This window comes from Pogona vitticeps, chromosome 3 (assembly GCF_051106095.1).
Source record: "Pogona vitticeps strain Pit_001003342236 chromosome 3, PviZW2.1, whole genome shotgun sequence".
NCBI lineage: Eukaryota > Metazoa > Chordata > Lepidosauria > Squamata > Agamidae > Pogona > Pogona vitticeps.
This window is the reverse complement of record NC_135785.1, coordinates 107319627-107347593: the sequence shown is the minus strand read 5'-3', so window position 1 is coordinate 107347593 and position 27967 is coordinate 107319627. Positions and strand designations below refer to the sequence as shown.

The window sequence follows — 27967 nt, the reverse complement described above, 5'->3', positions numbered from 1 at the left end:
GATTAGGCTTCACTATTAAGGATAATCCTGTGTCTTATTTGCTATTTATAAACAGGGTGCTTGAGTGAGTAGTGGCAGTGCAAATCCAGGGCTTCTTTACTTGGTTCCATTCTAATCTAGGTTTAAATCTAGTTTGAGAACTGAAACAACTTAAGTCACTTGATGGATGGGGAAACGAATAGATGAAATGCTTTCCTGTTGGTTTTGATGAACATCTCAATAACTTTCAGCACCATCATCCATAGTCTCTCCTTCAAGTATCTTGGCACTTGGGCAGTGTTCTCTAATGCAGTGGTCCCCAACCTTGGGCCTCCAGATGTTCTTGGACTTCAGCTCCCAAAAATCCCGGCCAGCAGAGTTGATGGTGAAAGCTTCTGGGAGTTGTAGTCCAAGAACATCTGGAGACACAAGGTTGGAGACCACTGCTCTAATGGCTTTGTTCTTGCCTGATAGCTGGTCTCAAGAGGTAGGTTTGAGGGAAATGTGTTAAAACCCATGGTTTAATGAGATGGAATCCTCATAAATTAAACCACTTTTTGAATTTCTTATACAGTAAGAAGGCAGAGTATAAATAAATAAATAAATTTGCAACGTTATAGAAAGTCTCCCAGTATAGTATAGCAAACTGAAGAGTAGTCCAGTGATTCATTGATAGAAATAAAATTCTGGGCTGTGTTTGAATTCGGTTGGGATCAAAATGTGAAAATATCGCTCCAAACTGAATGTTACACATGCTTCCCTCTATTTTTACATTTAAATGGATTTTATAAAAACTCGTTGATGTACAGGACTTAATTATTTTACCAATTCATCAGCAATTAAAATGGCTTATTTAATTCTTCTGTATGATACTGATCACCACATTTTGAAATCCATGGTCTGTACACTTCAAAGGTAATAACTAGCACCTTGAATTCCACCCAGTCTGCCTTTTGCGAGTCCTCCTGCTGGGTAAGACTGCAGCTGTCACTGTGGGTGGGTGACTTTGCTCATTTTCATCTGGTGCACTCAGCCTGTTTATCTTGGATCGTGCAGTTCTGGCCAATGTCACTCATGCCTGGGTGACATCAAATGCTTTCTACAGGAGGTTGCTCTGGCTGGTTTTTTTTTTCCACTTGCACCGGCTTTTGATCTGTTTCTGGGCACAATTGAAGTGGCTTTATTACTTACAGACTCCTACCTTGGAACCACGGTAGCCAAAGGATAGTTCTTCCCACCTGAGCTTTCTTTTGCACTGTCATCAATGAGTCCCAGTTCCGTATTCTTTCACTTAGAAATATACAAGATAGATACATGAAAGGACACCTTCTCAGTAGCAGAGAAACTCAATAATAGAAACTAGATTGTAGCATTCTTTCTCAGAATATGTTTAGTTCCCTTCTTGCTCTTAAAATGACAAACTTATTTTTACTGGGTTGTATCTTTTATCTTGCTAGGAAAAGTTGAAGACAGGAAAAGAAGGCCAAACAAGCGATTGATAGATAGACTACATAAGAGAAGCCATGGCCTGCAGTTTGCAAGAGCTGAGCAGGGCTATTAATGATATGGCATTTTGGATCATGCAGTCACTAATTCATTGAGCCATAGCTCAAATATGACGTGCTAGCACATAGCAACAAGAACATGTTTAATCTGTTTTCACCACTTCCTATTTATTTCTTTATTCATTCATTCCAACTTCCTGTGGCAATGCATTTTTTTACTGAAATCAGCCTTACTATTATTGTTCTCTCAGTATATGGATCTCGACCATATATAGAATTTAACTGATGATTTAATTATTTATGTTCATTTCTCTCATTATTTGTATGTGGCTGCAAAACCACCCTTTTAGAGCCTGAAAGACAGTATAAATTTTAAAAAGGTATCTTACAGTTTTTCAAAAACCTTTTTTATTTGAAATTGTGTAATCTAAATCTTTGTTGGATTGATGTAAAAAAATTTAATAGATGTGCCTTTTGAGATATTTTAATCCTTTAATCCCCTAAAAAGTAAGTAATGCTGAGGCTTACTTAACAACAAGACCTGAATGAACATGATACAAAAAAGGAGCAAGTTGTGTCATTAAAAGTGCTTCTTGCTTTGTGAAACTGAAAAGAAAGTAGACATCTGTAGCAACTAAGATTCATGGCAATGTTATTACTCATACCAAGCCAAGTTAGTGCCTGACACACCATGACAGTACCGATGAGGAAAAATAAATATTGCTTTCCTTTTCCTCTGCTTTTAATCATTCTCTGGGAGAGTGATGGGGCAATCGCCGCAATACATTTGTGTTGGAGAGACATTCTTGTTATGGGTGGAGATAAGATATGTTACCTTACTCAAAATTAGAATGCCTCATACGTGATCCTGGGAATTGTCTGCACAGGAAAAATATGGCTACATATGAAGTCTTGTACTGTACTCAAATGATTTATCCTCTTGGCCAGTTATCAGAAATGGAAGAGTAGGGAGAAGTTAGGCTAAATTAAAAGGCCACCTGAGTCTTCTGACTTGTGTTCTGAAGGACAGCATCTCTGGATGCTAGTATGCAAAAGAAGCATGAATTATAGCAGGGGACTATAGCTGCAATTCACAAGAATAAAATATTGCTGCAAGCCACTTCTGTTGTAAAGCAAATTATTTGACAGCAACTTGGTCGTGAGGCGACAATTAAGAATCAGCAACTTCACAAAATACAGGATCTGCTCCTCAATCCTTGAAACGGATTGAAGAAGCAGCCTACCTTTTTTTGTTGTTGTTCTCCTCTGAGGGCAGGGGGTCATGATGACCCCCGGCACGTCCAAGTTTACTACTGCACTCCTATCCAAAACAGAACATAGCCATCAATGGAATCAAGTTCAATACCAGTGCAAATAATTTTCAAAGCCCTGAGGGAAAGGAGGGGGCGCGGGAGGAAGGCTCTACCCTCCTGCTGCGACTCCTCTCATCAGGGATTGATTCGTCAGCCTGAGCTCCCCCCCCCCCACCTCGGGCTTTGAAGGCTTGAAGCTCGCGGGAAGGCAGCCCGGAGCCCTGCCGCGGTTCCAGGTGAGCGCAGGTGGAGTGCCGGAGGCGGGGGGGCGCACCTGGCTCGGCTCGGCTGGCCAGGTAGGCCGCCGGACCATCGCGGGGCAGCTGTTCTCAGGGTGAGTACCCGGCCGGGAACTTCAACCCTCTCTTCGTCGCGAGGGGAGAATGCGCCGCCGCCGCCCCCTTGCAGGAAGCTCAGGCAGGGCTGGCGGGAGGGCTGCGGCGGGGGGGGGGGTCGCGCGGTGCTTCTTTCACCCCACCCCGGGCCTCGACTACCCCAGAAGTCGGTCAGTGGTTCTCAGCCAGAAAAGGTCACCCCCCCTTTCAAAGATCGCGGCTTTGCCCCCCCCCCCCCCCGAGGAAAACCACGAAGAAACCCACTCCCACCCCCCGACGCCTTTACTTCGTTTAGGCAAGACCTCGGTGAGGAGCAACCAGAGTTCCTCCAAAGAGCGTTGCACGTTTTTGCATTCTTCAGCACCTTCAGCTTCAGGGTAAAATCCTGGTTACCTGCAACGCCTAGAGGTGCCTGATACGTAGTTACATTCAATCTGCCATCTCCATCTTGAGACAGGCAGACGTCGTAGCCTATTTTCCTGACACCCCCCCCCCCCTTTCTGCCCTTTTGTGTGTGTGTGACCTAGGATGATGATAGCAGAGAGCGCCAGAGCTTTTTACATTCTTCTGAGACGTTTTGTTTGGTCCTAGTACGGATATTGCTGAGTCATCAACCTGCACCTTTAAAAATCACTTTGCCAGTGCGAGTGTGGCTCTTTCACCGACTGTGTTGTACTGATGATGCACGTTTCCTTCCTCTCTTCTCTCCAAACTTGGTTTGCTGTGCTCAGGTTTAAATGGGGTAAAATCCCACCCAGCCCCTCCTCAGTGATGCTTTGATTCGAAAGCGCTGTTGCAGTGAGGCATACAATGACAAAGCAAAGAGAACAGCACTTTGTAGTGGTTTTTAATCTGACAGTGAGTTTCTAAGTTAAACAAGACTCTTCTTTTGATATGAATATGTGAAGAGTCCAGTGCAACTCAAAAACTTGCTTGTGCTTCACCCACTCACCCGCATAAAAACACTTTTGTTTCCAGGAGCAGTACAAAATGAAATCAGTAGAGTAACCAGAAATAGGACTAGGTAGCAGAAAGTGTTATTTAAGAATGTGATTAGAATTGTGATGTCAATCAAGATGATGTCTGGTACTACAAGAGGAATTCTAATGATGCAGAACCTGAAAGAAGTTCCCTCTGTAATCAGTGATGTTGGCTACCCAGAAAAAGGAAGACACAGTCTTGAATATTCTTTTAAAAGTATAGTGTGTTTCTTTACTGAACTATCATTACAGAAGTTCTTAGACTGCAACTCCCATTAGTCATAGCCAGCTAAGACTATGTTGGGGGAAATTATAAGAGTTCAGAAACATCTGGAGGGCCCTTCTCTTCCCCTCACCCTGCTTATTAGACTCTGAAGGATGAGGAGATGCTGTATGAGTAACTAGTGGCTGTGCTAGAATGTACAAACTGTTCCTTAAATGCCGTTGTATTTTTTCCACTCCTCTTGGGTATTTTGTTTAAATTTTTAAAAAGCAGTGTATAAACTGAATGGATGTAGATAAACTGGTTCTTTATTTGGAAGAAAACAGGTCAGTCCAGGCAATTTAATTGGCTGATGGGTAGGAATGTAGCTGGAAAGAAGCAGGGACACCATCTTAGACTTTTGGCCTTTCCACTGTGGTGACCAATGGAATTTTGTGAGTTTGTGTCATTTGATGACATTTCCTTATGGGCATTTTTTTGCGCAAGTTAGTCTTCATTCCTAGATAGTTTGTTGTCACTTCTGTTCACTTTTCTTGGGATGCCAGTTGTTCATGCATTCTGCTTTTTTTTACTTTTTAATTTTTTAAATCACTTTTGCACCACAGTGCAAAAATGGAACTACAAATTTAAGGAAGGTAAAGGTAAAGGTAAAGGTTCCCCTTGACAATTTTTTGTCCAGTCGTGTTCGACTGTAGGGGGCGGCGCTCATCCCCGTTTCCAAGCCATAGAGCCAGCGTTTTGTCCGAAGACAATCTTCCGTGGTCACATGGCCAGTGCGACTTAGACACGGAATGCTGTTACCTTCCCACCAAGGTGGTCCCTATTTATCTACTTGCATTTGCTTTCCAACCGCTAGGTTGGCGGGAGCTGGAGCAAGCGATGGGCGCTCACTCCGTCACGTGGATTCGATCTTACGACTGCTGGTCTTCTGACCCTGCAGCACAGGCTTCTGCGGTTTAGCCCGCAGCAGTAAATTAGAAAGCACTGTGGCAAAAAGCGAAGGTTTGAAAACAGTGGGCAGTAAAACCAGGGGTGGGGGGAGAGAAAGAAATAGAAGGTGGAGAAAATAGTTAAAAGGATTACCCTCTCAATTTGTGGATGCCAGTGTGGATGGTCTATTCAAATCCTCAGCAACAAATTCTAGAGCAGCACAGAGTAATCTCAGCACAACAGAGACACCACAGTGTCAACAACCCCTTTGTCAGCTTACCAGAAAATAACTTGCCTAGCTTACCCTTATGCCTTTAACAGGAGCCACAGAACTCTGCAGGTACATTTTTCAGAGCATGCCCTGCTAACATCTGTGCAAGAAGCTGTCATTAGGGGTTGGAAAGTTGTCAACCTGACAGAGAAGCCACTGTGAATAATTTCTCATTGTACAGTATGTCTTGCAGAAGAAATAAAAGTGAAATGGTTGCCCTTTATTTTGGAACAAAGCAAGCTGCTTCCTTGGTGTGCAAGGGCTGGCAAGTGACATTCCAGATGTTTTGTAACACTAACTCCCATAACCTTTCACCACTGGGTATGCCCTAATTTTGATTTTAAATAATCAGCATGTACTTGGCTTGTCATATGATTTCTTTTTGGAAGGCATAGATTATGGAGTTGGGAATTAACTAAATCTTTAGTGACCTGAATCCAGTTGAATGGCAATCCATTGTGTAAGAGCAGGCCGGATGGAAGTAATCTTTCTCCTTCCTACAAAGTCTAATATGTTGTACTGTGTTAACTAGAAATATATTATCAAATTCCTCCTACCCATATGGCAGCAGGACTATTAGGTACTGTATAGCCACTTGCGAGTTTCAATGGGGAAAAATCACTGTCTTGCAAAAATTGTCCATAGAAGACATTGTCTTGCAAAACACAGTTCCCTATACCATATTGGGGAAAAGTAATCCCCCCACCTGTACTGCCTTTGGAAATGCAATGGGTCTCAGATGGCCTTCCCCCTCTTTCTCTCTCTAGCAAAGAAAGAGGGTGAAAGCAGTCAAAGCAGCCTCCTGGTTCCTGATAATGGTGACTCCTTTTGCCCTGATCCTTTACCATGGGGGCGGGGAGAAAGCAATACAAGACATCCCCAGGACTTGTTGCCTTTGCAATAGGTCCTGATGAGGAGAAAAAGAGATGAAAAGGAATCTAGAAAAACCAGGGAAATCACAAGGTAAAGGTAAAGGTTCCCCTTGACCATTTTTGTCCAGTCGTGTTCGACTCTAGGGGGCGGTGCTCATCCCCGTTTCCAAGCCATAGAGCCAGCGTTTTGTCCGAAGACAATCTTCCGTGGTCACATGGCCAGTGCGACTTAGACACAGAACTGGGACAAGCGACAGGAGCTCACTCTGTCGCGTGGATTCAATCTTACAACTGCTTGGTCTTTTGACCCTGCAGCACAGGCTTCTGCAGTTTAGCCCGCAGCGCCACCACATCCCTTAGCAAATCACAAGGGCAATCCCCCATTAACACAAATTATGCAGTTGAGTTCCCTACATTTGGGGAAATCATAGGGATCAGCAGCATACCCAAAGTGCAATGGATGAGCCTCCCCCTGGGAAAACCACTTTTATGACATGGTATTTACCCTGCAAGATATGAGTGGAATGGCCCTTTCACCTCATACCCCCTTCTATCCCCTGACCCCCCAAGTCATGGTGACCCCCTGGCTACACCCCCCCACTCAGTACAGAGCTGCACAGCCCCAGTCCTGCCAGAGGCCAAGAGAGCTCCTCAGTGTTTTGGGGTGCCCTGCAGGCCCCACATCAGGGGCTAGGTGTTCCTCCCATAATCCTCTAGTGCACAGGTATTAGCATAACCTGTGCACTAGACTCTAGTGACTAGAGGATTGTGGGAGGAACACCTAGCTAATGCTAGGTATTCCTCCTACAGTTAGCATAAGTATTAGCATATGCTAATACCTGTGCACTAGAGGATTGTGGGAGGAACACCTAGCTTTGTGATACGATGCGAAAAAAGGCGGGGGAAAGGCAGGGAATTTAAACTGCTAACTGTTGGTCAGGGAAGGAGCTACAGCTTCTAGGTAGCTCCTTCACTCCAGCGGTTAGAGTGTGTGTGTGTGTACTGCAGGGTTTGTTATTAGCAGAGAAGGAAGCCAGGCTCCTTTCCAGGTTTAAAACGGAGGACTGGCGTGGAGCAATACATTAACACTTGCAATAAACCCTAAAGTCAACGTTTTTAAAAGGAAAAGAAACCAACGACCCCACTGGCACACATTGAAGGAGCAAGGCAGCTCCCCCTACCTCCCCGATCCTTGAGGAACGTAGAACGGGGGAGGGGGACCAGGACTGACTCTTGGCCGGTCGTTCGAGCCCGCACTGGCCAGGAAAGTTTTTCGGAGGCAGAATGAGATGGGATGCCCTTGCAGGCCTGTCTCGGAAAGGGACAAGGAGGAGGGAGGGAAGGAGAAGAGGATCGCCTTTCAGTTGCACCACTGGGAGGGCCATCGGCTCCTCTTTTTCTCTCCCCAACACCCCACCCCACTGGAAAAGTCCGCCACCGGCGCCCTCACCTCACACTCACCCTGCAACTCCATCTCCTCTCAGCTCTGGATGCTCCTCTCCAAGTAGCGCGCAGGCAGTGGTGCAAGGCTGAGGAGTCACCTTCAGCAGGCGGTGGAGAGGCAGAGGACAGAAACAGCAGCAGCAGGAGGAGGAGGGCGAACTGCTCTGGGTCTCTCCCTCTCACGCTTTCTTTCCGGCAGCTGCATCTTGTGGTGAGGCACCGGCCGGGAGGCGGGCAAGGCGGCGACTCTCCCAAGTGGGGCCGCCCCAACCGCACCCCCTTCCCTGCCGCATCACAGGCTTCCCCAGTCGGGGCCGTCCACACAGTGAGCCACCAGAGGGAAAGCTAGTGTGCGTTTGTGTGACCCGGCGGGCAGGAATGTGCCCAGCGTGCCATGGTGCCAGGTACAGCCGCCACCCAGAGTCTTAGGGGGCATCTCAGGTTCAGGTTTCCTCCACTCCCCACTTCCTTCCCCACCAGGAACAAATGCTTTGAATGGATTAATTGCATTTTAATGTATTCCTATGGGAAACGGTGCTTTGAGTTACGACCAATCTTCGAGTTACGACCATCTTCCAGAACCAATTAAGTTTGTAACTTAAGGCACCACTGTATTCAAAAGGAGACTGGGAATAATGAACAAGGAAATGAGAGGGTGGTGGACGATATATGCCAGCCAAAAGAAAGGGCTGGAGGAAATCAGAGGAGAAAATTGAGGAGATTTAATTCTAACTCTAGTGCCAAGGAGAATTTTAGCTGTGTTAACGGAAGAAAGGGGGAGAAAATCAGCACAATTAATTAAAAGCAGCCTAGAACACTGGTTCTTAACCTTGGGTTACTCAGGAGTTTTGGACTGCAACTCCCAGAAGCCTTCACCACCAGCTGTCCTGACTGGGGTTTCTGGGAGTTGCAGTTCAAAAGCATCTGAGTAACAAAGGTTAAGAACCACTGGCCTAGAAGATCTATTGGAGATAAATCAAGTGTATAAAATGTTTTCAGATGACACAAGGGATGTCAGAATGTTTGGAGAGATAGAAACATAAATTGGGAAAAGACAAATAAGAGAAGGAGCTATTTAGAAAGATGAAAGGAAAAATATTAAGGTAGCCCTCACCGTTGAAAGCATGTATATACTTCTGGAATTGTAAAGAGGCATATCTTATATATTTAAAAAAAGGAATTAAACTGAAATAAGGGATCATTAATCAGGGTAAAGGCATAACACAATGGTTTTAAGGTAAGTTGAAGCTTGATATAAGGATGTGGCAAAACAAACACTAATTAATGAATATACTGTACGTTAGATATACTGATATAGACGTGACAGAAAATGTGGCTAAACAATTATATAAATAAAATATGTATAAAATGCTTTAGATAACATCTATTATGTGTTAGGAACATACTCAGTTATTATTGGTTTAAAATACAAAGTTTGTCAGTTAAATCACCTCAAAATTATATAGATTTGGAACCGGAATTACTTTTATTAGTTATGTTTCTAGAGGATTTTGAGAACATTGTATACTCTGAGAGCACTATAATGATAGTAGCCAATATTGTATACTAAAATACACACATGAACAGTTTAAATGTTTAAAAAATGTATAGATTTTGAAGAGATAACTAAGAAACCAAGATGCAAAAATAATAATAATTATAAGCAACCCATGTAACATGATGTTTAACAAGCAGGAACTGAGTGTAGATTGACTGAAAAACTAATAAAATGTTGAAAAAGAAGAAGTGGGAACCCTGTAATCCCACTCTCTGTTGTTCTTGCTGAGAAGTGTTGTGACAGAGAATCGCCCTTGGGTTCAGGTCTTCAAAGTTACAGACACGAAGTAGCCATGTTGGCTGAAAATGGAGGGAGTTCCAACACATTTGGTGCATTTTCCAGGAAAACAGACCTACTATTCCAACTGGTAATAGCTCTTCAAGTCCTAAGAGTAGTGAGGCCATTTCAGGACAAGCCCTGCTACCTGGGCTTCTTTAATGGGAGATATTAGAGATTGAATTTGGTGCCTTTAGCTTGCAAATCATGTTGTCTGCGTTTTCCCCAGGTGAATTTGGGAGCCAAAGGGTGCCTCTCTGTTGGTATAAATATGATATATCAGTGCCAACACATCTGTGGGCTCTGAAAACAGTTTGTTTTGCTATCAAGTGCTTACTGTGCAGAGACATGCCTTTTCAGTTTGCCTCAGGACCTTGGGTGGTGGTAGGTCTTCTTCACCTGCGCAAAATAGACACTGCTGGGTGTGGGGAACAAACATGGAGACATGAATCATGCACCAGTTGAATGTATAGTATTTCCAGCTGAATCATCCAAAAGAGTTGAATTATTCATCCTAATAGACTTGTTTAATTTATTCTCTACTAGGCTTAAGGGGCTGATCAAAGGAAAGAGCAGGGAAGGGGGGCCGCAATCTGAATTCTCTCTTATTGAGTAATTGACATCTTTTTGGCATCGTGAATGACCTGGGAGCGCTTGGCACTGTGGCAGTGCTGAAATGAAGGGAGGTATCGAAGGTGTCCGATCGCTAAGGCCTTCAGTAAATGTCCTGGCTGAGCAGGGTTTCCAACCTAGACATCGCTGGCACAAGCCCCAAAGTCCAGTCTGCTGTACCAGCGTCCCTCAATCCAGTGCTCTCCAGATATGCTAGGCCACAGGGCCCGTTATCCCCAGCCAGCATGCTTGTTGGCCATGCTGCTGTGGATAATGGGAGTTGTAATCTAGCACATCTGAGGCGGCTTGAGTTCGGGAAAGCTGCGCTGTACCATTTTACACATTTCACAGAGGAGACAATGGGTTTGCCACGTTCTTTGGTGTGCGGAATATCTCCATTAACCTATTTACATGTATTGAATTAATCCCTTCTCTTTTTTAGGTGTACATGAAAACATGTTAGGTGTACATATTTAAGAAAATACAGTGTGTGTAAGGTGGTTTTCAAGTTTGTATTGTAAAGGAAGAGGCAGGGTACTGTATATGCTAAAGATTTAATATTGTTTTCCTTTTGACAGGGTCTTACATTAATTTTTGCTCTTAAAAATGCATTAGGGCTTATTTTCAGAGGATGTTTTATTTTTTTCATGTACAACAATCTACATTGATTAAAACACAGTCATGTCGTCTTCTTCTGGTTGCTGCACAATGGCGGAGGGTGGAGTTTCACTTAAATGGGGCTTATTTTTGGGGTAGGGCTTATATTACAAACATCCTGAAAAATTATACTAGAACTTATTTTCAGGTTAGGTCTTATTTTCGGGAAAACAGGGTAGTATTTTTAAATATATTTCCCATAAGCCTTCACAGATCACGCCCCACTTCATCAACTACTGTATATGCAGTGTTTAACGGATGGCTGGAATCAAGGCATCTATCAGTGTTGTTTTGTTTTTTAAATGCAGAACACAATCTGTTATAGTAAGTTTACAGTATAAATGATGATGCATATTTACTCTAAAAATAATGCCTTTTTAAGGTCTCAGTCAACAGCACATTGAGCTTGTAACATTTTAGAGCACTGAACAGAAAAGCCCTGTGGAATAAGTGCTGTGCAGAGCATTCTCAGTTACTACTGGTAATGAGAATGCTCTGCACAGCACTTTTTCCCTTGGGTCTTACCTAGATGCTTTTCATAACCAGTCCATGAAAGTACTATATGGATAGGGTGTGTGCTATAGTTCTTTTCACTTATATGCATCTACACATTTACATGCAGGTACAGGGTAATCTTTTTCTGGCAAACATTTTTTTTAAAAAAGTAGTACAGTACTAGGTTAATTCTGCACCGGTAGCAGTAATCTAAAAGTTCTTAAAACAGAGAAGAGGCTCTTGAGAAAATGAAACGTATTCATGGAAATGTGAGTTGTATTTAATGCAGAGAGCAGCCCAGTTTTTTTTTTTACAGCAAAAGAAAATGGGTGGCGAACCAAGCTTGGTTTGTGATGAAGAAACTACACAGGTATTTCATTGTACTTGGCTGTGGGTAATCTGCTTTAGATTAGCTCTGAGATGACCTAGAAAATGTGGGCTTGATTAAGGGAAGGAGAACAAGCTTGTTGCAGTGAGAGAAGCACAGACTTCCCAAAGCCCATAGATGTTGGAAAGATGCTAGTCCTTTTCCTTCTCTTTCCATTGCCATAAAGGGCTGGGTGTTAAAAGGCCATTGTCAAAATTTCCAGGGCACATTTATACCACATTAGATTTCTCTGTAGATGGCAGTCCCACTGCGCTGACACTATGGCAACCCAGGTTTTTGTGTGTGTGTGGGGGAGTTGTTTTTTGTGTTAGTGATTAGAACTACATACATCATGAACTAGTAAAACCTGAACGGGGGGGGGGGCAAAGTAGCTTTGTGATCCATGGAGGGGAATGTTCTGGGTTGAGTAATAAATTACACCAGTTAAAGCCAAATTGGTAGTCATACCTAGTGGCTAGAGGATATGACATTCTCACTTAAGAGTAGTCTTCTAGAAGGACTTCCTGTGACTGTAGAGTTTGCCCAAGGTGGCCAATCTTGATCTCTCCAACAGGAAATAAAAAGGGGCAAAATGGCAGCCGTGTGATCTACCCAGAGAGACAATGTTCTGGGTTTACTAATGCCTTTATTGGGTCACTAAATTGTGACAAACAAGATGAGCCCTCGGGTTCTAAAGAATGCTTCATCTGGCAAATCCTATAGGAAACATGTCTTTAAAACAAGGTATGACTACCAGTTTGGCTTTAATTGATTGTTCACCTAGTGTGACATCTAAATTTGATTTCCTGTTACTCTGACATTAATAAGTCTGCTCTCTTGCTCTATGCGTGCCTGCTCTAGGTTAGCACAGGGGCCTGTGTGCTCCAGCCAAGGCAATGGAAAGGTCTTCAGAGGCCCTAGTCAGTTTCCCACCCCCCACTCCCAGAGACTGTAAAGTGTTAGCTTTGGCTTAAGTTGAATCCGCAGATGTCCGCTAGCTTTGCCCAGAACAACAGGCACTGCATCTAGCTGTGGAACAGCTGCTTTCTCCTATGTGTCCAATTTTATACAGTACCATTATTACCTGATGAAGAGTTCTGAGGAACTTAAAAGCTCATCTGATTTATTAGTGATCCATTAAAAAGTATTACTCAACCCAGAATTTAGTAACCGGAATGATGGTCTTGAATTTCTCAAGAAATTTAGGGCAGTTTTTTCCTGAAACTGAAGAATCTTGCTTAGACAAGCTTTACTTGCTAGGATTTCCTCTTACTTGATCCTATTCTTGCGAAAACAGTATCCTCAGTGAGGTTTAACCTTTGGCATTCAGTGTTGCTTCATGCCAAATCCCAGGCTGAACAGAGTTGAATGGCAAAGCGCAAGAACAGCAGAGAAAGCTGGGCAATGCATTTTTGTGTCTCCTCTTCTGTGAGGGGTCCTCCTAAGGATCACTTGCCTTGTCAGTTTCAAAGAACTGGACCACTGGTCCAGAAATATTGCCTGGTGTCGTTCTTGCTACACACTACCTTTTCATGGGAAAGGCAAGTATGAAACCCTTCCTCTGCACACGATGGCCTTGGTTTGTGCAGACAAGTTACCATGGGAAATAGTGTTTCGTTATGATTTCCCATGTACAGTCTGAAATCCATTTGCCATAAGGCTGAAGTCCCCAATGCTGTGTAGTTAGGAGATTTTTAGTTAGGAGATCTCGTTTCTTTTGTCTGGTAAAATGTTCTGTTTGCTCCAGCTGCTTTCCTGCTGACTAGGTTTTTGTTGTTTAGTTGTTAAGTCATGTCTGATGCTTTGTGACCTCATGATTAGGTACCATCCTTAAAATAGTACCTCACTTAGTCTCTGCTCCCTGCACCAAGAGATCTGTCACAGGTGAGTGGTGGTTGGCCAGAATCTTGAAGGGATGGCAGTGAGACCTTTAGAAACACATGCTCGTCAGATCAATGGCCTGTTTAGTCCAGCAACGGAAAAAGATTAGGTGACTCATCCCCATTGTTTTCCTCCTGGTTGTATTTCTCAAGACTGACTGATGCCTTTTAAAATAGTTGGGGTGGAGCAGGAGACACAAAACTGTGTCACATGCCTTGTCTTGCTCTAAGGAGGGCTCTACGACATCATACTTCTGGATTTGTACAGCTGAAGTGTGACCTCCTCCATGACAGATAGTCCTCCATTAGAAGGACTGCCAGGGTACAGTTCTCTTTCTGAAGGTGTTCTCTGTTTCATGGGCTATCCAGTCCAAGGCTGATTGAAAAATGCAGTAGGAATCCCCCCCCCCATATCTGTTGGGGATTGGTTTCAAGGCCCCCAGTGGATACTCAAAATCACAGATAATAGCAAATGCTATATATTTAGCATAGTAAAAGAGAGGGGGAAAAGGAAAAATTATTTTCACATGCATTACCAAAACTAGCCACTTCTTCACTAATAAGCATTCATAGCACAGTCATCAGCTCCCACTAGTGGGCATTTCTGGTAATATATGTGAAAATAGTTTTTTTCTGGATTTCTTTCTTCTAATATTTTTAATATTTTCAGGCCGTGAATCATTGGATACTGATCCCATGGATAAAGGGGGTATTACTGTAAAGAACCATAAAGAGTAAGATGAGGGAGCTTGAATTTATCCATCCATGGTAAGCATCTGAACAGCAGACTTAGCCAAGCACACAGGTCACCTGGTCACAGTTTTTCTCACTTGGGTAAGAGGCATTGTAACCCTATTTAAATTCCAATATATAGGAATTACATCTGTATGTATAAAACAGCACATGTGATTTAATGCAAATCACCTTCTTTCTTTGACCTCCTTTTATGGTGATGGGTGGCCTCCTTTTTTATAATGCCTGCTAAGTGGCTGCTTAGTTCAGCTCACAAGAAAGAAGTAACAGGCTAACTCAAGATTGTAATCAATAAGGTATGAATGAAGCCTCTTGAGTTGATTTGTCCAAGCAAACAATTCCAGTGTGGTAGTGTTAATTCTGGGATTCTGAATTCAATCTTTCAATAGAGTCCTTTGATTAAGGATGACCATGGTATAAATGTGGAATAAACTGCCTAAAAAAAGGCTTTCCTGAAACCTACTTTGATGTCTGTTTGGCAAACAAAACTTTACATTCACTATTTTTTGTGTGTGCGTGATTTTTTGCTATGTTTATTTGCTCTTCCGTAATTTTGCATTTGTTCTTTTGTTTGAAAGCTTCCATGGAAGTAAATGTTTATATTACGTGTGTGTGTGCATACATGTGTATGTGGAGGTAGAAAGTACATGCAGACACAAACATATGGTGTTGTCACTTTGGCCGTGGCTGCAGAGTAAGGAGGTACAGCAACCCTTCCCCCGTCTGTGCCTAAATAAAAATAAACAGGTAAGGGCCCAACCTATTCTGTGCCCTTTTGAAGATATCCTTTTCTTGGATCTGTGATAATATTTGTCTGTTTCTCAATATTTGTGGAAAAAAACCCACAGGAATGGGGAAAACACAAACATCTGTGACTTGGTGTAAAGAGCCTACTCAGTGCTTTACTTCTGCTCATAGACACCCCTCTAGAAATGATGCAAAGACCAGCATCAAAATGAAAAAAAAAAATGAAAAGGCAGAGTAGGAGGAGAGTAATAAAAACCCAGAGAAGAGGAACATAAGTGTTCCTCTAGAGACAGGCACGGTCCTTGTAATGTGAGCTGTTTAGTAAACTAAAATAAACTGGAAAGAAAAATGAAAATTGTGGAACAGGATGAATCCTAGCTAGCAACAATTATGCAAGGTTTTCACTTCGCCCTACAGCAAAATAGCAGGCAGAGTGGCTGTAAGAGGATATTATACGGTGACTTCTCCATAACGCCTGTGTAGCTGGAGCATCCAGGGGAGATTTGAGCTTGATCAGGCCCTGCTGGAAGTTTAACTATCACATGCTTTTACCTTTAGCAGTTCAGTCTATTGGATACTGTTGGTTACTTTCCATTTCCTCAGTTTGAATTGTGGGGTGTCTTTGGTTGAAATTTTTTTAGCTCCACAAATTGGAACATGAAGGATCTGAGAGGATGTTATGCTCAGTGGGTGACCAGGAGATGTCTGCCTTGACCTGTAGTCACCCTGGCATTACACAAATATCCCTCGTTCAGTCTGGTTTAGCACATTTGTTCAAAGAGTGTACACATCCTTACTGCAGGAGCTTTTTAAAAAATTATTATTACCACTCTTCCTGCACTGGCTGTGGGATTCTGGAAGTAACAAGTCTAAAAAGCAACTTTTCTGAATTCAGCTGGAAACTGAAAAAAGCCCATGTTGTTGAATAGTTGCTTTCATGGATTAGTCATGTTTCTGTGCTTATCTGCTAGGCTGTAAAATGTGTGACATCTTTCTAAATGGCTGTGGATTGTGTAGCTTTAGGGATGAGGCTCTGTCCACCAAGATAAGTGTATCTACAGTAACCGCCTTGAAGGGAATACTTGAGCCTCTTGCCCCATGCTTGTGTTTCAACATGATATGCATTGAGTAAAAAGCTTTGGAGTGATTTGCTTGGGCTTATGCCAAGGTTTTTCTTGCTGGGAAAGTGCCTGGTGCAGCCAACATTGTAGCCTGGGAGGAGGAGGAGGAGGAGGAGTCATCATCAAAATCCTCCCGTGGGCCTGAGCCTTTTCACACACTGGCTGCCTGTCGGCTACCTAGATGGCTTTTGGCTTCCTCTGATCCAGATGGACTCCAGGTTTTAAGTGTATGCGTATGTATCTGCAGGGTTACTAGTGGTGGTGAATTTCTTTTCTTAATGACTTTAGAATCAAAATTGATTTTAAAAGGCTCTCGCTTTCTCTGCTTTCTCTATCACACACCCAATTAAGATCTACTACATGCTTGATATATTCAGTAACAAAGGGGAAGATTGTTCTGTGGTGTTATGTTTCCCCTTCCCGCATTAATCAGGAATGAGTGTGTCTGTGTATCGTTGACTTTAAATTGCCGTAAATACACCGGGCTCAGTACATCACTGTGTGCAGATGCATGGCTAAAATAGGCATAAGCAGTCTTGGCTTGGTAAAGAACATCGCAGCACCACAGTGACCTATGCACTATTCAATATATGACAATATGTGGTTTGTACTGCTGATGGAATTGCTCTGTTCATTCTTTCATTTATTCGCTGCTTAGTTTTAGTTTTTGAAAAATGCTATTTTATGTCGATGTAGCAATGCAAGTAAGGAAACGTTGTCAAGTTTATAGTTGAATTCATAATTGAAATTTGTTACGTGTCAGCAGATTGCCTTTGACATACAGCAACCCATTCTGTACAGGTCCCTGCAGATTATGCTTTATGGAGATAATAGTAGAGAGTGCTGGAAGGAAACTGGGAAATGGCATGGGGGGGCTTGTGATGATTAACTCGCTCTAAGTCTCAAGGAGCTTTTATGGTTGCATTTAAATTTTTTTTTAAAAGGTGGGAGATGCAATCTTGTCTAATTTGTCCCTTTAGAAATACAGACTGTTTTGCACTGACTGCTGTTAGTACCCTGTTTCCCCCAAAATAAGACCTAACCTGAAAATGAGCCCTAGTATGATTTTTCAGGATGCTCGCAATATATGCCCTATTCCAAAAATAAGCCCCAGTTAAGTGAAATCCCACCCTCCACCATTGTGCAGCAACCAGAAGATGCACTGTTTTTACATGATTTTACATGACTGTAAAATAAAACACCCCCTGAACATAGCCCTAGTGCGTTTTTTAGAGCATAAATTAATATAAGACCCTGTCTTATTTTTGGGCAAACATGGTATAGTGTGATGTATAGAGTGTTGGCCTCAGGACACCTGGGTTCAAACTCCCACTCATAAAAACCTGGTGCGTGGTAATAGTAAACACATTTCACATACTTTGACAAAGTGATTAAAGTCACTATAAATTGGCACTAACAGGGTAGCAAATAACAAAAGTGACAACAGACAAGGATGAAAAATTTTGTAGTAAACTATGCAGATGTGAAAATGATAAGGCACTGCCTTTTTCTGGTTAGATGGTTTATCTAGGCAAGAGCTGCTTACTCTGATTAACAGGGTTTGTTCATATCCTCAGGCAGACGTCTTTCCCAGCCCTACACCTGAATAAATGGTTTGCCCCTGAGCTGCTGGAATCCTGCACTGGAAAAAGGAGATTTATATAACAAACCAAGCTGCTAATTTCATAGTGGTTTCCTAGTCAAAGTAAAAAAGACACTTTTATTGTGCTCTTAAGTGCAGGAACGTGCTGTTGTGAATCAACACTGTTTCCCGTCTTTCATTGGTACGAGCAATAAAAACTTTAGCCCAGATAATCCCAGGTTCATTCTCAATCCGATGAAAGACAGCCGACCAGGCAGAAACACTAATTGGAAGGTTGGTGGAGATAAGAATCAATCAAATCATACCAGAATTATAGGTCATTAGTCTCCACTACCTTGTCTTGTCCCTTTGCTGTAGCTGTGAACCATTTAAATGTTAAGAGTCTCTGTTGTTCCCCTTTTAGCAAACCTTGGTTGGTATTGTTTAAGCAGTAAGTTTCAGTCACTGTTAATATCAGAAGAGTAGTTTTTGCACAGGTTTATGAGATCAGAATTTCGGGCTCTCAGCCCCCCACCCCCAGCCATTGAAGTAAGATTCGTGAGTTTGTAAAAGAAAACAGTTAATTTTTAAAAGCTGTTCTAATGACTGATATTTTTGTTGTTGTCAGAGAGAACCAGGAGTTGACTGATGGTTTGCTAGATGGCTGGATTAGTTTCAAAAGTTGTTCAGTGTTCATTTTTTGCTGCCTTCCCTATAGGTAGCTGTTCAAAAATCAAGGAGGTGGGAGCCAGGGAAGGTAAGGCTATAAAGGAAGAGAATTGATAAAGTTAGTTGGACATATCCAAGGGAATGGAGCTGTTAAATCAGCAACAATATCCTGCACTCAAAAGTTTGTTAACCACTCAAAGATTGCTAAATCTATATCACACCTGGAGTTAAGGCTTTTAAAATAAGTTTTATTTTATAAAGCCCCGTCATCCTAACTCATGAGTTTTTGTATGATCCTGGTCAGCCAGGTCATGTATAGCTTAGCTAAAGATGTATGTAGAGAGGGGGAGTGAGTGAGTGGAAAAATTGTAATCTTATCCCTGTTTGCTGAGAAGTAAGTATCAATGAATTCAGTGGTGCTAGCTCTTAGGAAAATGTGTTGTAGTCTGTAGCAGAAATCTGTTCTTTTACCAGTTGCAATGTCTTTCCCCCTTGTAGCTTGCCAGCAAGTACAGATACAGCCATTGTTTCTTTCATTTTTACTACTGAGTTGTCAATTCAGAAACAGGCCAGCATTTTTAAGGAAGCCGATATGATCCAGGGGATTGCTAATTGCTGACTTTTGTTGTGTGTTTGGATCTGTCTTGATGTCTTAAACTAGTGTATTACAGGGTTCCACACTGGCATATAGATCGGGATATGGTTTGCTGATGGCACCATTTGGATAGATCAGGGAGACTGTTTCTGCATGTGTTTCTACTTAGATCGATCCATCCTCCCCATTTAAGAGCTGCCGTGCAATTTTCTGGCATAGCAATAGGGCATGCATTCTTTTTGGTATGATTCTTTTTCCTCATTGTTTAGCTGAGCAGCTGAATTATGTATTGGCAATTGATACTGGATGAAGTGATTCATCACATCAGAAGTTGGTTCGTTCCTCTCAAGGAGGTGGAGAAGAAGGGGGTGGTTGAAAAGAGGCAGCTAGGCCTGGAGTGAAAGTGCCATGCAGGGGTGGAAAGGGGAAAAAAGAGAGAGGGAAGGGGCCCAAGTCCTGAGGTATGTGTGGGGCTGGAAGCTGCCCCATGTTATTTCCTTGTGCTGCTACATTCCATGAGATCCCCCACTAAGTCCAGCACAGCTATATGAATCCTTGTCATCTCATTGCCAGTGCAGTCACATGCACCACACCCCCACCCCCAAAGTTGAACCCTAGCAGCAACCACCTCAGCTTCCAACTGCCATTGTGGCTGCAGATTCTGAGAAAGTGGACAGAGAAGAAGGGAAAGGAAGCAAGAAGGGAGAAAACAGAATGGCACTGAGAGTAGAGTGATGGGGGAAAATCGCTTCCCCTGAACTTACACAGATGATCTGATATTAGCTGATGCTGAACAAACCAGTTGGAACACACCTCATTGAAGGTGGAGCCTGTAGGTTCAGATGCAACAGGGACTTGTAATGTCTGAGCATTCTGAGCCCAGAGGCTGAACACTCAAAGCTAAGTTTTCTTAATTTGGGGGTTGGAAAAGTGTGTGGGGGGTGTCTTATAAATGGGGGTGTCTTATAAACAGAAAAATACAGTAGTTTAGCGCTGGAATAACAGGTTGTGCTTTCCTCTGTTTCTAGGCATGTTTTCACAACTTGACCAGGGGAATTTTTCCGTGGCAATGTGGACCATTGGTCTTGGAGCCATTGGGGCTGCTGTGACAGGGATAATCCTGGCTAATACAGATTTATTTCTGTCTCAAGCTGAAAAGGCCTCACTGGATTTTCTGGAGGCAATAGATCTGAAGACTCTGGGGGAAGGTAAGAAACTGAGATTCTTCAGAAGCTAGGAATTAAATGTTCAGTTTAAGAAAAAAAATGCAGTAGGTTTTGGAAATAGTGATAGGTTAGTTTTCCATTTGTAGGATAAAAGCTTTACAACATTCATTGGTCATGGCAACTGATGTTTGGTTTAATAACCTTGTTTCATATTCTCCCAGTTTCTGAAATAAAAGGTTATTTTTTTTCCAATAAAAGGCTCTGTCATTCTCTACTAACAAGCTGGCTTGAAATTATGATTTGATTCTATTTAACATATGGATCTTGTCATACAAGTAGTCCCCAAAGACCTCTTAAGGATGCAGTAAACCCAGCCTGATCCAGTACAGGGCTATAGATTTGTTCACCACATACTGCAGTCCCAGTGAAATAAAAGTACTGTATCGTAACTTATATCATTGCCTGTTTCCAAGGAGAGCAAAGAACATTCAGAGCAGAAGAGCTGTGGAAGAAGAATGGGGCCGTCATCATGACAGTGCGGCGACCAGGATGATTTTTGTGCAGAGAGGTAGCTTGGGTGTCTTTTATGAGTATTTCTGGATTAAAGGCGGTGAGGTGAACTAGCTTTTCTTTTATAAGGAGAAAAGAGAAATGAGAGCGCAGCAGTGGCACCTTTGGATGAGCAAATTGATTTCGGAGTGAGCTTTCACGGAGTATAACCTGCTTCTTCGGATATATTGGCTGAAATCAGGACGGTGGGACTGGCGGCAGTGATTTTTGAATATTAAAGACTTCCTCTGCCATCATGAGCCCCCAGCCCCACTCCGACGGCTTCTCTAGGACAAAAGGGAGCCTCAGAACCTTAGGGATGGGAATTGGAAACTTTCACTTAGCGATAAAGGGCTGCAGCTGATGATGCCATCCGCCTTGCAAGCATGTAACTACACCAACAGGATTTCAGCAGTTGTCGTTCATGAAAGCTCATGCTGTAATGAATGTGTTCATCTTAATGGTGTTATAATGTTTTGCTTTTCCTTATGTTTTTGTTCAAGATGCAGTATGCTGCTGTTTTCAGAGAGACAATCTCTGTCTCTCAGACCTGCAGCAGTTAAATTCTTTCTCAATGCTAAGGTATACTTGCTAGAAACTGCTTCTGCTGCCCACTGGAATTAAAAAAGTTTTTCAGAGGGGTGTAGACAATTTATGGAGGGTCAGTCTGTCTGTGGCTAGTAGTCAAAATGGCTGTCTGTTCCTTCCACTTTCTGGAGCTGCCTGCCTCTCAATATTAAGTGCTACAGAATGTGAATGAGAGGATGCTGTTCCACTCTTGTCCTTCTTGTGGGTTCTCGGAAGCATCTGGTTGACCACTGTGGAAAACAAGAGAATGGACTATGGATCTGATCCTGCACTTCTTACACTCCTCCTGAGAATTCGTGTTTAGACTCCAAGCATATTGGCAACTTCTTCTGCTCTTTCAGTATCATGTTTGATACTTCCGATTCATTATCCATTCCCCCCCTCCTCCTTTTGATTTGATTTGAAATGTTATGGGAATAAATCTTCCCATTTCAGCCTTGGCTGTTGGCATTCTAATGTCCTTGGATTCATGCCTTTGCCTTCCTCCTGTTGCTCTGAAAAATCTAACCCAAATGGGAGATACAATAAAAATGTCTTAATGCAGTGGGAAAGCCCATCACCAGGAGTTCTATCAATGTGGCAGCACCATCACTGAGAAGGCTCTGTCTCTTCTATAGATAAGCCACTTATTCCAAGAGAGCAATGAAACACACCCTGTGAACTGTATTCAGCCTCAAAACCTGTTCCTCACTTTTAATGTTTTTTAAAAATAGTCAGAAAGTCCCATTGCACCCTCTAGAGCACATTGAGTACAATCTTGTTGTGGTTTCAGGCACTGTTGTTCCCCCCCCCCAAACAATATGTTTAAAAAGAGAAATATATATTTTAGGGGTGGGGGATATAGATACGACCCTACAATATCTCATAGTGGCTGAGTATGGCCTCTTTACCTCTGGAATTTGACCGACCTTGACATGGCCAGAAGAGACTGGAACTCCAGTATCCTGGCTGTGATGCCATCTTGACATGAATTCACAATTATTAAATTTAATTCCAATGCCTCTCTTGCTAGAGCAGGCCAGGTGCCCTGCTGATAAATCTGGGGTGGATGCTAGGCTGCATAAATAAAACTCAGCTTTTGTGTCCCTTTCAGGAGGCTGCTGAGCTTTCCTCTCTGAAGCCCCAGCTTGACCAGGTCGGGGTCCCCTTATATGCTGTTGTGAAAGAGAACATTGGAACGGAGGTGCAGGATTTTCAGCCATACTTCAAAGGAGAAATATTTCTGGATGAAAAGGTAACCTGATTCGTGTTCAGGTTATTTGTGTGTAGAGGGGAAGTATAGTGATGGGGTGAAATTACTTTAAATGTTTCTCTGGCTAAAGGTGGTTTCATGAGGGAGCTACACAACTATTTTTACTTAAATTGGTTTGCAACATGGCCTAAAAATGTTTCTGACCCAAATATTCATTGGTTCACATTACGAATGCCTACAACATGGATCACATTTTTGTCCTAGAGAATTCTAGAGGTGCATTAAGTGTTATGTGTGAAAACTCTTGAGCCTTTGTGCTGCTTGACTGAATGTGTGATCCTTGCAAATATGAAACTCTTTGCAATGCAAGTCAGCATTTGCCATATAAAGTGATTTAAGTTTAAATGCTTGTGACGGCAGCTCTCTTGTCTACTTATTTATGCCAGCATAACTTCTATTGGCATAACTTTCAGTGGTGAATTGTCACAAGTGAAGAAGTCAATGTTGTCATTTCCTGTGGCACACTGTGTCATGTGACTGGTCTGCAATAGAATATGCCTACATTCTTAACCTGCAACAATTCACAAGTGAAAGTTACACCAGTAGGCATAACTAACAGGATTCTGGCTGCTGTTCATTTTATCTATTACCTTTGCACCTTTTTCTCTCTTGAGCCGAAGATGGTGTGTATGCTTTCTTCTCATTTTATTCTTTCCAAAATGCTATGATTTAGATCAGACTGAGAGACTAAAACTGGGCCAAGGTCAACTTGTGAATTTCATTGCTGAGTCAGGAGCTGAATCCATGTCTCTTGAGTTTTAGTCCACCAATCTAACCACTACACAACACTGGGTTTCCTCCTGCTACAAGGCATGCCTCTCTTATTATTTTCCTTTTGGGTGCATGTGTCGGGACTACACTTCAATACAGCTTTTGACCAGGCATCAGAAATCCATGTTAGTAAGTGGCCCTGCCTATTAAATCTCCTTACACAACACTTGAATCTCTTTATTGTATTCATTCCCCTTTCCTCCTCTTTCTTGCCCTTCACAAGTCTCCTCAAGTTCTTTCTGCTGTGTAGCTAAAGGGCTTTATAGGAGATGTTGAATTGTTTAGATACTACTACTTAATAGGTTAATTGGCTTTCAGCTTCTATTATGTATCATTATCAGAGGTGTGCAGTAAAGCTTTGAAGTATTGCTGTGTTCACCATTTCCCCTGTAACGACACATAGATAAAGAGAAAGACTGGAGCAGCAATTTACTCCCTTCATCATTTTAATCCTTTGAAGAAATTTGATTGCACCTTCAATTAAGCATTCTAGCCTTCAAAAAAAGCAGGATTAAAAACAGAAAGCAGATGGCCCACAAATAGTAACAGAGGGAATTAATGGCATGTTGCTCTGTTTGATAATGGTAGGGGAATGCCCTACCATTAGTAATGCCCCGAGCATTGTTTGCCTCTCAGAAAATAAAAGCTCTATTACTATTAAAAGATGGTATATTTACAGAGTTTTCAGGCAGGATTAAAAACAGACACACACACCCGGAGTTTTCTGTCTTCTTTTCTGCAACCTGCATTCTGCCACCTGTGTGTGCCTATGCAGATTTCTTGGTTCCCACATTCAGATGTGGACACACACAGGGAGCTACATTCCATTCATGCTTCCTATTTTTCTCCCCCTACAAAGCTACATTCTGTTCCTTATTACTGTTAGAAACTTTATGGCAACAATTCAACACAGATATAAATGTAGTTAATTACCGTGAATTGGACTTTTAGGCCTACAGCTATGAAGAATTTACTGGGCCTCTGAACATCCACAAAACACTCGTCTGCAAACCACACCTGTATAGCAAGTTATAGATAAAGTCAGGTTGTTGCTCTGTTTCTGAAACACTCTTTTTTCTCTGAATCCATCCGCAAGACCCAATCTGTGTTGTTCTGTCTCAAAATGGGCTTCAGAACTCAGATGGCAGGCTACATGATCCTTGGTTTCTTGTTCAGGATGCATAGCAGATGCACAAGAAGATCTCAGAGCATCCCGAAACTAATAGCTAATAATTTCGCTTTATTTCTCACCGAATTATGCTGATTGTCACTACAAAAAATGCACGCAATTGGGGATGGTATGCATTTGTGTGCATGTGGACAGACACACACTACTAACAAACAAAGAGAAGAGTAAAAAGTAAGACACAGGTGGATGCAGGATGATTCTGCAGCCAGGGAATCCTAATTCTGAGAGGAGAGGAGCTGGATTCATCAGCCTCTGGAAGTTCTGCAGTCTGAAGCCACACATGGCAGACACTGAAGATCTTGTGAAGCTCATTCTCTAGTTCCTGACATTTCAGAAAAAAAAAAAAACACCTTTATTTTTCAGCAATATGCCACATAGTTTTGCTTTTGCTGCAGCAGAAAAAAGCGTTCCAGAGACTGTTACTATTGTCAAGGCCTCAGCTTTTGTGGACCAAAGCCCACAAATGCTTATACTGTAAAATACGTTGTAGTCTTTAAGATACCGCAGAATATATAACCTTAAGCGTATCTAAAGCTCAAAACCTGCTTTTGTAGACTCTCAGGAAAACTGAGATGCTGAGAGAGAGAATAAACTTCTTTATTCTCAGTACAATCAATGTGGCCTCTGTAGTCCTACACACAGCCCTGACCTTTGTATGTAGTGTGGCAGCTACCACTGGTTTCAGCTCTGTCACTGAGTATTGTAGTTCTCTAGACACACTATCTCCCTTGCTAACTTTTAGCTGAATGTGTCTCACCTTCTTCTTCAGAAACAATTCTATGGGCCTCAGAAAAGAAAAATGTTGTTCATGGGCTTTATCCGCTGCAGCGTCTGGAGGAATTTCTTCCGTGCCTGGAAGAGTGGATATACAGGAAACTTGGATGGAGAAGGCTTTGTCCTGGGAGGAGTTTTTGTGGTTGGTCCTGGAAAGCAGGTATTTTTGAATATTTGCCCTGCATGAGAGAGGAACGGTGCGAAATGTTATTTTTGTTGTTTTGTTTGTAACTTTCTGTTCCTACCAGTATGGGAATATATGGCAAACCATCGAGCTTCGAATGTTTAAGGGCACTGCAGGATGAAATAGACACAAAGTAAAATAGTTGTAATTTTGATATAGTTTCTTACACTGCAGTTGGAAAGAATGTACATGACATGCTATCCCTACTGTGCCTCGTGTGTTAATACCTTCCTTGGGACCTAGTATGAACCAGCCCAGTGTTTTCAAATTGCAGCCGTGACTATGTTGTGCCAAGGATAATGGTGGAACTGGGGGTTTGACTACAGGGAAGAAATTCCAGAAATATCATCTGGCTAAAAGTTCTTTCTTGAAATGTGCAAGTTGGGCTATTTTGCCTGAGTGCATAATAATGTTTAATTGAGAAGTCTGCTGAAATTTTTGAGAGCTTGTATACAGCAGATTGAGCATGAGTATGAAAAAAACCAGACAGATCATGAGTAATAGTCTCCCTTACTATGTATATGTGTATGTGCCAGTAGATAAAAGAATAATCATTCAGTCATAGTAAACTTTAAGAATGTTTCCTTAAAATGCAGTATGCTGAAGAGTAATCTAAGAATACTGGAACATTTGACTTGTATAGATTTGATCTGTGCTTGACAGACTTCTTATGACAGTTTCAAAACAGACACTTATCATTTCCTACCTAGCAGCAAACAGTCGCAACTGAACATCTAACATATCAACAGACAAGCCTCATACTAACTGATATGTTCTTATATCTGACAGTTAACCCTCTAAGCATCTATTGGCTGACACTAGACAGAATATGAACGGTTGCACATACAGTATTCTCTTAAGAATGTAAGAAGAGCCCGGCTGGATCAGGCCAAGGGCCCATCTAGTCCAGCTTCCCGTATCTCACAGTGGCCCCACCAGATGCCTCTGGGAGCACAAGAGACAACGAGATACCTGTCTCCTGATACCCCTCCTCTGCATTTGGAGGTCCCTTCCTTCTAAGCCTGGAGAATATATATCCCTATCATGGCTTGTAACCTGTGATGGACTTTTCCTCCAGGAATCTGTCCAGTCCCCTTTTAAAGGCATCTAGGCCAGATGCCATCACTACATCCTGTGGCAAGGAGTTCCACAGACTAACAACACGCTGGGTAAAGAAATATTTGCTTTTGTCTGTTCTCACTCTCCCAACACTCAATTTGAGTAGATGTCCCCTGGTTCTAGGAGCCTCCCTCTGTCCACTTTATCCATCCCCTGCATAATTTTATACGTATCAATCATGTCCCCCTTCAGCTGCCTTTTCTTTAGACTAAAGCCCCAAACACTGTAGCCTTTCCTAGATAAGGGAAGTGTCCTAGCCCTCTTCTGCAAATAATACATCTCATTAATTCTTATATGCACACATACACATGTATACATGCTGGGTTGCATAGTTATATATCCTAATAAAGCCTAGCAAAGTTGTGAAGAAATTAAAATTTGAAGAGAAATATGTGATCCAGAGCAAAGTGGGTTTCTTGAAGAAATGTAACAGATTAACTTCTGGTGTTTTTTTTTGGCGGGGGGGTATATTTTGCTTCTAAGAATTGGTGCTTAAGAACCTTGTTCATATCTAATTCTGCAAGTATCTCTCGTTAGGTCCTATAAATTATTCCCATTATATAATGGCATGCTTTGAACCTCTAAACACATGTTCTGTTTTTGTTTTTAAAAGTTCACTAATGAAGGCTAGTAACTTTATTTAAAAAAAACAACAAAAATGTTGGGGAATTTGATTCCCCCACATAAACAGAATTGGATAGCTGAAGATTTGTATACGTTGAATAGGTCTGAATGCAGATCTGTGCAGGAGGGCATTCTTCACTTACATTTCTCCTTCCATTTTAGGGTGTTCTCTTGGAGCATCGTGAGAAGGAATTTGGAGACAAAGTGAGCCTCGATGCTGTTCTTGATGCTGTTAAGAAGATCAAGCTGCAGCCTGCAGAAAATGAGAAATAGGCACGCATTGCCCTCTTAGAAAGTATGCATGTAAACTGATATTCTGTCTCTTATAGGCTATACACCCTTTGCAAATACCAGCAGCATAATGTCCCAATAGAATGGCCGTTTGTTGATGCCAGATATCTATTGATGCCTTCAGTCTTTGCCTTACTGGATTAATGAAAGGCTTGGTCTGAAAACTTAAGATCTGGCCAAGATATTTTCCAGTTAAAACAAAGCTTGGAGGTATATATGGGGGTCTGCATCAGAAATGAATGGATGGTGGAAAACTAATAAACATTACATTAAAAGTTATTTAAAAAGCTAACATTG

General features: G+C 42.2%; 1 protein-coding gene, 1 long non-coding RNA gene and 1 pseudogene across 8 annotated transcripts; 1 reads left to right on the top strand and 2 right to left on the bottom strand.

Moving 5' to 3' along the window:
- Window positions 1–2: 2 nt before the first annotated feature.
- PRXL2A (peroxiredoxin like 2A) lies at window positions 3–27962 on the top strand. Of its 6 annotated transcripts, XM_078391027.1 has the most exons (7): window positions 16532–16550; window positions 18618–18656; window positions 20192–20371; window positions 20803–20897; window positions 22560–22700; window positions 25448–25612; window positions 27542–27962. In XM_078391027.1, the coding sequence occupies exons 1-7, from the start codon at window positions 16547–16549 to the stop codon at window positions 27650–27652; spliced, it is 735 nt and encodes a 244-aa protein (XP_078247153.1). In that variant the 5' UTR covers window positions 16532–16546; the 3' UTR covers window positions 27653–27962. The 6 variants fall into 6 exon arrangements, with proteins under 6 accessions (XP_020657937.2, XP_072851160.2, XP_078247154.1 ...); XM_020802278.3 differs by lacking the exons at window positions 16532–16550; window positions 18618–18656 and adding an exon at window positions 3–3033; XM_072995059.2 differs by lacking the exons at window positions 16532–16550; window positions 18618–18656 and adding an exon at window positions 3–3131.
- Window positions 6776–6929, bottom strand: LOC140706140 (U1 spliceosomal RNA; annotated as a pseudogene).
- Window positions 8602–27660, bottom strand: LOC110083668 (uncharacterized). 2 transcript variants are annotated; one of them, XR_012085450.2, is made up of 4 exons: window positions 27523–27660; window positions 25436–25631; window positions 24423–25000; window positions 8602–18662 (listed from the first exon to the last, which is right to left on the bottom strand). It is a non-coding gene; the product is annotated as an uncharacterized LOC110083668 (long non-coding RNA). The 2 variants fall into 2 exon arrangements; XR_002301343.3 differs by lacking the exon at window positions 8602–18662 and having other exon boundaries at window positions 23918–25000.
- Window positions 27963–27967: the final 5 nt, after the last annotated feature.